At 41.9% G+C, this 11,837-nt stretch overlaps 1 protein-coding gene across 1 annotated transcript; it reads right to left on the bottom strand.

Moving 5' to 3' along the window:
• Positions 1–600: 600 nt before the first annotated feature.
• On the bottom strand, positions 601–7,569 carry GRXCR2 (glutaredoxin and cysteine rich domain containing 2). Its single transcript, XM_024199372.1, has 3 exons — positions 7,225–7,569; positions 2,909–3,133; positions 601–780 (listed from the first exon to the last, which is right to left on the bottom strand). The coding sequence occupies exons 1-3, from the start codon at positions 7,567–7,569 to the stop codon at positions 601–603; spliced, it is 750 nt and encodes a 249-aa protein (XP_024055140.1).
• Between the last annotated feature and the right edge of the window lie 4,268 nt (positions 7,570–11,837).

Here is an 11,837-nt window from a genome sequence, read left to right as displayed (position 1 = left end):
GGAAATCCACTGCAGGGTAGAGTGAATTGCACAATAAAGTATCATTTTAAAATGTCCACCAAGTTAAATCTAGGAGGAGGTTTTGCCAACATGCAGCATTGTTTTTATACAAACATTTTGTAATTTGACAAGTTACTCACATGCTTAAAGTACAGCTACTTCTGCCGTTTATTAGTATTATTATTTTATTACAGGAGCACCTACAGGGCCCAGACAAGCATTGCAGTCCCACAGTACTAGGCACTATGTAAACATGCAGTCCCCACCCTATAGAGTTAAGCATGTGCTTAATTTATAAATATGTGTAGTCCCTTTGACTTCATTGCATTACTCACATGTCAAATTAAACACAGTGTATAAGTGTTTGCAGGATTGGGGCCTACTTTAATTAGAAGACGCAACAAGTGCATGTACAAACAGTAATAGGAGTAGGTTTAGATGTACATTTAGGGGTGTGCAGGATGCACTCTTGCCACTTTTTAATAACCTGCTATTATAGACTGGTTGCTTTCTTATATGAAGAATAGACAATGTGTACTAAGGTTTCAGTGAAACATTGACCTGGATACGCATAGGTAGTTGAAGGGATGGTAGATACGATTATCGGGCACAGACCTGGCAAGGTTGCAAGCCATTTTCATTGCAAGCAGGACATCGGAGAGCCCGGTAGGACTCTCTAAATCTGTTAGCCAACATTGAAAACTTGCTTCCGTGGCACAGAGAGCAGGGGGCTGAGCCTGATCCTTTGCACTGGGAGCAATTGTGCTCAGTGTCTCCTTCCTGAAAGAAAAGAATCAAACAAATACCCTTTCTTTAACACCAGAAATCTAATTAGCAACACACAAAGTAGCAGAGAACTGTCACCAGAAGAGCCCAATTTAGGGAGAAATTCTCCTCAAACCAGTACAACAGCTCATGGCTTTGATACACTGCTCTCCCTCCTGCTACCTGCTTGGGTCTCCTATCCTTGTTCTGAGCTCTCCAAGGCAGGGACTGTGTCTTCCCATGTTTGTGGGACATGCCTGGCATATTGTGATGCTACCACAAATAATAATTATGGGCTGTGTGGAATGCAATGAAGTTCAAGCTTCTTTCCTTCTCCCTCAAGGCTCTGCATAGCTCTCCATCTGTTTCTGCTGGCATTTCTCACCACTCCTCTCTCCTCTGTCTCTCCACAATCTTGCCTCATCTGTTCTTTCATCTCCTTCTTTATCTTCCCCCCTCCACACACACCATCATGCCATCTTCCATGTTGCCCCATGCACCTGCAACTGCCTCTCCATCTGTGTGTGCCAGGCGCTCTCTTTCAAATCCCTCTCAAAATTCCCTGCGTCTGCAGATCCCTGAAATTATTAAATATCTTCACTGGGAAAATGCCTTACTGCAAAAAGGATGTCAAGTTCAGGTATTTGCATCATTCATGGACTTCTACTTTGCATAGCATTACAGAGCAAATGGTGAAATTTGAGGGCCTAAGTTAAGGTGTAGTTTGGTGCCAGATACATGTTTTAGGTGCCTACCTGCTGAAAGTCCAAACTGGTGTATTTCAACTTGTAATGATAATACTAATAGGCACCTTCCAGGGCTCTGAGGTTGCACAATATCAAATACAATCTATCTATTCAAATAGACTGGGCCACAGTTACCCTCCAAAAAGAACCAGTCCTAATCATGGAAACCTCACCTTTTACCATATTCTCTTCATCCCAGGTGACCAGGAAAATTGATGGGCTTCGCTGAGCTTCTGCAAGGTTAGACTATTCATGGACAACACCTTATGGCAGCTCCTTCTGTCTGTGTTGAGAGAGCTCCACCTTGAGCACCTCCACGGATTGCAACTATGAGAGTATCTTGTAGGGAAGGAGGTACCCTCCCAAGTAATGAGATCCCAAACCCATTCAGAGCTTTGGAGGTTAAATGTTGGATTTGGATCCCTAAATTAGGAGACCACATTCAAAAACTGGTCTCCCCTTACCTGTTTTTAACCAAAACAAGATCCATGTTACTGTACGTGCTACTGATTTGGGGGTGGGGAGGTGTCCTGCAATTTTGGGTGATGATTTTGAGACACCTTAAGGACGCCCTGGTTTTGAGCACTCGCCCTCTGAAAATCAAGCCACTTTTAGGTGCCTCAAATTCAGCACCCAAAAACTGAGGCACCTGAATCCACGAGTCACTTTGGAAAACCTCTGCCATAAAACTTTCCAGAGAAGGTACAGCATTCGGTTTCCCTGTACATCATACATCTGAGCCACAAGCAGATTTTGTGTTTGGAGAATTTCTGTAAGTAAAACTACACCAAGCATAAAAGGTCAGTTATTGATTTGCGAAAGTTGTAATTCTCAGGAGTGTCACTGCACAGCGGCACTACATTCTGGGAGCCCATTAAGATCAGACTAATTGGAATCCTGATCAGGAAAGAATGACCTGTGCAAAAAATGGAGGACCTGAATCTGAAATATTTCTGCTGATATTAAAGGACTTCTGTTACAACCTCAGGGCTGGCTCAGCCATTTAGTAATAGTGCTCTGCATGGAGAGATTCAAGGTCAACTCTAAGGCCTGTTCTCTCGTTCCTCTGGGAGACAGGGACAAAGGGCCTGGTCTAACATCCATAAAAGTCAATGGAAGACCGATTGACTTCACTAGGGAGAAGATTCAGGACAAACTAGCACTACAGAAGTATAGCCCCTATCCCCTGGGTGTCAGGGATGCCTTGCTGCATAAATAGTGATCTCCCACAGTCAATATAAGAACAACATTGATGCCAATTTCAGCTGAAGTAACTGGTGACCTTGCAGATGGGTAAGCTTTGAAGTGGGGTTGATGTGGGAATTCTCAGGGCCCTGACCGGGCTAGGAGGACACAGCAGGAGTGGGGAGGAAGCACTGCAGCCCATCTTGCCTTACCTGCACATACTGGTTGTCAGCAAGTTGGTTTTCTGCATCTTTCACACGCCCATTGATTTGATGACCATCCCCTTCCTTCCCATCCCGGCACATGAAGGACCAGTCGTCAGTGCCCTCGTTCTGGATGATTTTTCTCATCAGCTCTTTCTTGTCCATTGGTGTGCGGATGATTTTCAGGTTGCTAGTGTAGATGACAATCTTGCCAAAATCTAAAATGGGGGAGGGCTGTAAAAGGGACATATGAGTACCTCGGCTGTACAAAACCATCACACAGTACAAGGCTGAGGCAGCAGCAAACTCTGCTGCCCTGGTGATTTCCAGAGGAATAAGGCCCATAACGCTCACTGCAGTTCACCCAATAGGCTTGCTCTGCAGATTTTAAGAAGAGCTCAACACACTGAGTGCACACTGGGTGCTGAGCGCTGTTAAAAACTTGGGCCTCAATTCTGGCTGCTGAGCCCTTGAAAATCTAGCCCTGAACTCCTTTGAAAATCTGGTCCTATGGGCCTAATTCAAAACTCATTGAAATCAATGAGAATCTTTCATTGACTTCAGTGGGCATTGGACAAGGCCCTATAAGCCTCATACATGAATTGCATCTTTGGGTAGGACAGCATCCTGGAGTCCATCTGTTTGTTTCAGCCCCAACAGAAATAAAAATACCATGGTTTGAAATCAGCAGGGGAGGATTAGGGAGGAAAACCATCTCTGCATTAGGAAATGACCTGCACTTTTTGGCGGTTGAGAAGTTTGCAGAAATGTATCTCCCCATGATTTTTCATATTTCCAGGCGTGTCTTCACTTTCTGATCCTGCCCCGAAATGGAAGTGCCGAATGATGTCAGGCGAGTCCATAACATTTCCTAACTCAATTTTGCAGATTTAAAAAAGGTACAGATGAGTAGACTAGAGTTTGGGGGCAGTCATCCAAACAAAGGCAAATGTCTTAGAAACTCACCCAGGAATAACTCGAGTCCTAGACAATACTCCCTCTCTTCAATGTAAATTCCAATATCCAAGGCTGTGCATGAGCTATTACAGTTTGCATAATGGCTGCCATGTTTGCCTATACAGTTGATGCATTGCCAGAATCCAATTCATTATTGAACATTAAAGGTGCTAGAAAAGGGGCATAGTGTAGTGGATAAAGCGCAGGTTTAGCCACAAAGAGATCTAGGTTCCACCCCAACTTCGTGTGTGACTGTAGCTAAGTCACCTTGGGCCTCAGTCTCAGATCTGCTGAGCACCTGCAATGCCCACTGAAGTCAAAGTTGATGTTTTTATTGCAGCCAGCAGGTGTGCAACACCTTTGGAAATTGAGTATCAACCTTGCTATGCCTCACTTTCTCTATTTGTAAATGGGCATAAAAATACTTACCTCCCTCTTGGGGGAAGGAGGGGCTTCATTTATTAATGTTCGTAAAGTGTTTTGAGATCCTTGGATGGAAAAGAAACAAAACCAACTAAATCCAGAGTCTGTTGTATTCTATACCTAACAATGAAGAGAAGGACTAAACAAATGTTCTTGTGTTCCTTGAATTTATATTCTTTTCTACCAATTTTAAAGCTTACCTGGGGGCTGTCAAGCACTTCTAGTAAAACAGTAAGTTTGCTCACTTGGCCCAGTTCCTCTTCTCTCTCTACAAGTATCATGCAGTAATTTCCAGATCCTGTTATTTTACACATTGTGTTGACATTTCGCTCTATGCAGGTATTTGTGTCTTAATATCAAGCAATAGGAAATGTTACATTTTTAAGAGATACCATCTCAGGCCTTCAGCTGATGCAAATTGGCCAATGGAGCTACACTGATTTACACCAGCTGATGTCCCGGCCCATCTTCTCCACTTCCAATAGAAGCACAACATTTTCAGATTAGTTTAAGCCCTTTCGTTTAGGTGAGGGATTTTTAAAGCTGCATATTTATGATGCAAGCATGGTAACTATATATTGAATGGATGTTGATAGAATACCAGTTGCATTTTGGATAGGAAGATTACTAATACTACTACTAATACTTACAGATGGGGAAACTGAGGCACGGAGCAGTTAGGTGACTTGCCTAAAGACACAGACCAAGGTAGTGGTTGCGATGGGTAGTACCCAAGTCTCCCAATACTCGTTCCAGTGCCCTAACCATTGGTCAAATATTCATGGTGGTTTGGCAATTATGCATTAGCTAAACACCTAGTACCTAGGTTAGTGGTTTTACACTGCTAGCCCTCTGGGGTTATACTGTGCTCATCTCACGGGTTTAGTTAGCAATGAGTGTTAATAGGTTCTTCTCTGAAGTATTCCTGATGGTGCATAGGAAACCATTTTACAATTTTCAACATCCTTAGAACATTTTTCCCACTGGTCCTCCGTGCCTTGTTAAATAGATTGTCAGCTCTGGAGTCAGACACTCCCCATTTATACACAGAACAGCACAGGCAGCAACACAGTTTCCCCCTACTGCAACTGTCTGTCAGAGTACCTCAGCTACCTCGAAGGGGTGACAAGGTATCTCTGTCTTGGGACCCACCAAATCCTTGGTTTCTCTGCTTGTATCTAAGGCTCAGATGCTAGTTACGTTGGGTTTGTGATGTCAGTCCAGTTTTTAGCGAGGAGTGCACACTACCAAATCCCACCAGATACCCAACACTTGTCTGAGGTCAGTAACAGCTGGTTACCATCAACCTGAGCTGGATTTGAATCAGTAACCTACCAGTGAAAGGCTCTGTATCATAATAGCAAACCATCAAATTAGCTAGTCCCATTCACCTTTTCTGGTTATTCTTTTTTCTCCGCGGGGAATATACATCTTACTTTTTAGATATCTACTTGTTGTATCAAATACTCTACTCAGTCTTAGCGTGCTTATTAGCTTAACATAGCTATGATATTACAAGTGTAACTACAGCATGATTCCTCATGTATTATTCATTAGTAGGCTTATCAGAATTTGACAATATTTAGTTGCTAATAAAAATTAAGGTAAACAAACTGGTAATGAAAAGTTTGGCATATAAATAATTCATCAAGAGGAGAAGTTTAACATAATCCCTGTATATTATTAATGAGGGTGTATGTGTGTGTGTTCATTGTAATATTTAAAGGGGCACATCTCTAGTAATTGCTTCATCCAGTCACATGCAGGGGTCAGGACAGAGTATCCCCCGCTCCCTCCCCATGCACAATTGGCCAAATGTAGTTTGGTTGTTTTGTTTTGGGCTTCTTATGAAGTATCAGAGATTGGCCGCAGCTGGAGATGGGACACCGACACAGTGAACTAGTGCTTTGTGGTGGTACAGAGAATCCTCGTTCTAGATGCTTGGCAGGGGTGTCTTGCTCACCTGCTCAGGGTCTAGCTGATCCCTAGATTTGGAGTAGGGAAGGAATTTTTCCCCAGATCAGATTGCCTGGGACCTAGGGTTTTTTTTGCCTTCCTCTGCAGCATGGGGCATTGTTTGCCTGCTTGGATCATCTGGGCATATCTCATCTAATCAATTCCCTGTCATTGCAGAGCCCTTGGGCATTGATGGCACCTTGGTCTCTCCCATTCTCTCTCTGTTGTACACAACAGTTTAGTTTCGTTTCCTTAGGACTGAAATGTTTTTATCTAACTAAAGCCTTTGGACCTAATGTAGGAGTATTTGGGTTGTTCTGACCTTAAACTCCACAAAATGATGTTAATTAAATAGCTGGTGCAAACTAAGCCTGGGATTTTCAAAATAGCCTAAGAGAGTTTTAGGTATCCAAAGCCTATTGAAATTCAACTCCCTTAGGTTCTTTGGAAAAGCTCAGTCTACACAGTTGTTAAACTTCCCCAAATCTATCAATCATTTGCTAATTAATTCATACACTGTTTTAAAAAGGGTTTCAATTTAGCCCAGTGTCACCTGCCATTTGCACCTAGTCACTTGGGCCTGCAATTTGGGTAGATAAACACACACTACCATGTAAATATTTATATAGTACCTTACCAAAACACACACAATTTCCCCACTGGAAAGAGGAGGAGAGAGAAAAGGAATCGCACATAACACACACAGCAGATGTTAGTCACTACTGCAAGTTGTGCAGACGCTGTGGTGTAGAACCTTACCTATATGGAATGAAATAGAATAGAATAACTGGTACATATAACTTCTGTGTGCTAAACCAATCCTGCAAAGTTCAATGCAAATTTGTGAAAGCTATGGACAGTGTGACTTTATTTATTACATTTTGATTTGAGACACTTCAGGCAAAGACCCAGACTCCATAGTCTAAAAGTGGACCCATTTTAAAACCACTTTGCAGCCAGTGTGAAAACCTAGCATGGACATTACTTACCCTGTGATGACTATCACTTCCTTGGTAATCACTGAAGAGTGGAGGGTTACTTGCTAGATTGTACTTGCTACCCTCTTTGAATACACTGATCCTTTGGGCAGTCAGTTTGGCTGATGAATAAAACCTGGATTCTGGTGCCTCTCCAACCCTGTTGAAATGGTCCCCTGACTCAAAGCTGTGGTGAAGAAAACGGTGAGGGGATTCTTCCTCTGGAGGCTCCAGTTCCTGGCCATCTTCATAGACCTGCTTTAACACCCGGCCACTGTATCCCGAAGAGATTTTGAACCTCACTTTGCGGGGTCTTGCCTCATACCTCTGGCTTAGTTTCTTCTGAACCTCATCCATTGATATGGATTTCATGCAGCGTCTCCCAGAAATCGACTCAGCAAGGAGATCTTTGAGTTTACAAGAAAAGCCTCTTTATTTTCTCCCTACCATGCAATGTATAATTCAGGGTTCCTATTAGGTCCTCTTGTGTTACAGTCAAGCTGACACCACTGTATTAAATATTGATGGATGCTCATGAAATGGAATGTAATTGTGGTGGTGAAATATAAGGAAAGTTTCACTGAGCTCCCCTGAATGATGGATGAGCTGGTTCACAAACACGAACAGGCGTTAACTTGGGAAGCATGAAATTAAACTGGGACACACCGCACTCGGTCTATAGCCATGGGAACCCTCTCTCTGTATATTGTGATCAGAATCATCCCAAATATACCACACGAGCAGCTTTTAGTAGTTTTCTGAAAAGGGTGAAAGTTATGAGGACAAGTTCTCAGGAAAAGCAATCCATCTACTCAAATAGCATATGTAAATAGTTCTCCCCATTCCTTCTCTGAAACCCTAGGAGTAAAAAGCTCTATTTCATTTTAATCCAAAATGTGTTTCTCTACAGTTTGGTGGAGATCTAATTAAGATTGTCTCTTTCTTTAGCTTTAAATCCCTATTTGTAATTCTCGCTGGCTTGCTGGGCTTTTTACCCATTCTGGTTTTGCTAGTCTATTTTTAAAGGCAACCTCCCCCCACCACAAGAAACCCAGGAGGCCTGATTCTCCACTGCCCTGCACCTTGTGTAGTCATTTATGCTTGTACAGTGGGTGTGATTTGGTGCACTCACTTTACACTACACAAGGTGCAAGGCATTGGAGGATCAGGCCCAAGATCCTCACTGCCTGAACTCTTGTCTTCAATGCAGAAAAACAGCAATTGCTACAGCTGTTATGCAGCTATTTTCTTCCCATGGCAGCTCCAACTGCAAGGCACTGGTAACTGTAGCAAATATCTACAATATCTGATAGGAGTCCTAGTTTAGTCTCCAACTGAAGCACCTTAAATGTCCTGACACTCACAATGCCCCCCATCCATATTGCAGCTAGCAGCTCCTCAAGTCTCTTGCCTTTCAATACTAGGGCACTGTCAAGGATCTCTGCCTATGTCTTAGTGGCATGCACTTTGCTGCCCTGGTAAAGCAGGTATTAGGCCTTACTGTTCCCATTCCCAGCTGTGCACTTCAGGCTTTTCTTTCATATCCAGGGAGAAGTACGCTAAGTAGCATAATGCATCAGCAGAATAACTGTCACCTGGCATTTAAAGATTCTATAACAATCTACTTACATGAAGTACATGGAGCAATAGCTGCAATCTCTGCCTTTTTGCTTAGAATCCCTGATATTACAGTAAACGGTCTTCATAATTAAATGTGATTTCATTGAGTGGTGCTTGAACTAAGCTTTCTGTCTGCATCCTTCCCAGACTATCTTCCTATGGCTGAAAAATAGAGCTTTTTACAGCAACATGTTCTCAATAGATTCATTATATTATCATGACTACTTTATGAAGCATTAGGAAGACAACCCAGGAGCCTACATATTAATGAATTACTAAGCATTCAAATGGTGCCTGGAGAAAAAATGTGCAGTAGCGACCTCCTAAAAGTATAACCCTGATGTATAGAAAGTGTCTTCCATTTTGACAAATGCTGCTTTAGTGAGTTCCTTTGCACTTCTGGAGCATTGCAATAAGCAAATATCACCTTCACTAGAGGTTTAAATGGCAAGTATTCTGCCCACAGAATATATGCATACACCCCATTTCAAAAACACACCAAAAAGATTGTAATATTCATCTTCATCCCAACCTCCTACTTCACACAAAAATTAAAAATCCAACCTCTCTGCCCGGAATGAGTGTGCTTTGTAATCATGAAGCTCAGATCTTAGTACATTTCTATTTCAAATTAGATGTCACCACCTGTGTTTAAAACACATACCATATAAACTGAGCCTCAGTATTGTTCCATTTCTTTATACACAAAGACCAACTTACATTAATTTGATATGAATCTTACTTTACAAAGGCACTTTACTCTGATGATTTTTATTTTAGATTAACAGAACAGGAAACAAAAGTAAAGAATCGATGACACAGTTCAGTGTAACCATTCCTTCTGTAACAATCTGTACTTGAACATAAAATGGTTGCTGATAAACTCCATAGTCATTTATAGGTGCTGTCCGATTCATGACAGAGTCATCATTATTATCTAGCTAAATACACCACATATTCATTGTGGCCTTATTATTTTAGGAATGGAATTATAACCTCATCCTCTCCATTACTACAGTTGTTCTCAAAAACCCCAATAAGGATCAGGGCCCTGTTGCACTTCGCATTTTATCCTATGCATAGCGGGTGCTATGAAGAAAGGCCTAAGATGGTTATGGGAGACGAGACAAATGGGGTATCTAGACTGGCATCACTGGCCCAGCAGAGGGGATAAAGGGTAACGTGATAAGAGACTAGGTCAGATATGTAGGAAGCAGCAAAGCTAGCTTGTGAGCAAGAACAAGAACGTTTAACTTGCCGCAGTGGGGAAGGAGGGACTAAAAGTGTTCAGATCAGGAAGTGCTCTGGAAGCTAATTTTAGCAGTCACATGTCTGATGGATCGAAGGGCAGGAGGCTAGTGGGGGCATTGAGGAGGCCAGAAAGAAAAAGTTTAGAGTAACTGAGATAGAAGACACCATATCAAGGCATACACGAGAGTTTTAGCTGTCAGACTCAAGAGGAAAGGATGAATCTTTGAAATGTGGAGAAAAAATGTCAATGTTTGGGTATAACCTGAATGTGTGGGGAGAAGGAAAGGAAGGAGTCAATGATTGGTTATGAGGCTGAAGGATAGGGTGGATGGGGTATTAACAGTGGCAGAGAATGGGGGAAATGCAAATGCATTTGAGAAGAAATAGAAGGCACTCAGTTTTAGCCACAGGAAATTTAAATTGTCAGTGGAGGAGGAGATGTAAGAGAAAGAGAGAGATTCCTCTACTCTTAGCTACCCCTCCAGGTTCCTCTGCCGTAGGGGACAATCCATCCTAATTTAGGGAAAGATGTTTATTCAGCGAGGTGAAATTCACCCCTTAAGGTATAAGTGGGACATACAGTAGCAAACACAAGAAGAACCAGTGGATAACATTTCCAAATGCACCTAAATGACTTTAAATAAAATTTTAGCTCCTAACTCACTTAGGTGCTTTTGAAAATTTTCCTTGAGCACTTTGAAAACTCTACCCACTATGCATATTTTAATACCCTACACTTAGATTTCAAATGCAATTCATTGTTCGTGCGTTATAAGAAATTTATTTTTATTGCCCTGTGTGGACTTTGGATACTTTGCTGAGCAAATTGGGTGCAGTTTCCCTCTATCATCTTTTTATTGTATTTGCTGTGTATTTAAGAACAGTTAGGGTCTGAATTCTCAGAATTGGCCTTTTCAAATCACTCAGCTATCCTCGCACTGGAATAATGGTGCATTATACCATTTTATTCCTAGGATAATGTGCTTCCAAAAAGTGGTGTCAGAATGAAGATGAGCAAATTTGGGATGCTTTTAGTTTTGCACAATCAAAACAAGGGTGATGTGTCTGGATCTGGGTCCCATTTTACCTAAAATCTCCAAGTTTGAAGGATGGAGGATTGAATAAATGACACTGATTTTTGCCCAATTCTAGTCCTAGATACCTTATACTTAGCATTCTCCCAAACCCCAGAACTTTCTCACCATCACCACCTTTGCTACTATGCCTGGTGGATACTAACCAACTTTTTAAGAGGCTTTTCTCTGCAGTCACTACATTTTAAAGCATCTGATCTCTACCTCTTTCTGAATCCTTACCCTGTAAAAAGAAAATTCCCCAGCATTTCTGATCCCACAGGGATGACGACAAGAATTCAAGAAGAAACTTACTTCCTTTTTAAAGACAGCTACTGGCAAAATCTGACATCCTTAAACTGACCCCACTATTCAGCCCACGATGGCTGGTCTGTTGAGCCTGTGGACTATCAGATTTGACCATGTCATTGTTTTGACACTCAGTGAATCAGAAACAGGAAAAGGTGACTTGTCTTTCAAACAGGATGAGACAATTTTACTTTACTCATTGAAGCTAATTTTGCTGAAGATATTACGCTGATTACAAGAATTTTGTATGATCTCATAATACTAGAGCATGTACTTAGGGAATGACTCATCTCAGACTTCCCTATACCCACCTGCCCGAGGAAGGCATAAGTGCAGCAGCTGTAGGGTTACCATATCTAACAAATAAAAAAA

This window comes from Terrapene carolina, unplaced genomic scaffold, assembly GCF_002925995.2.
Source record: "Terrapene carolina triunguis isolate 2854851 unplaced genomic scaffold, T_m_triunguis-2.0 Scaffold629, whole genome shotgun sequence".
Lineage (NCBI taxonomy): Eukaryota > Metazoa > Chordata > Testudines > Emydidae > Terrapene > Terrapene triunguis.
The sequence above is the reverse complement of the archived record's forward strand: the minus strand, read 5'-3'. Positions and strand labels throughout refer to the sequence as shown.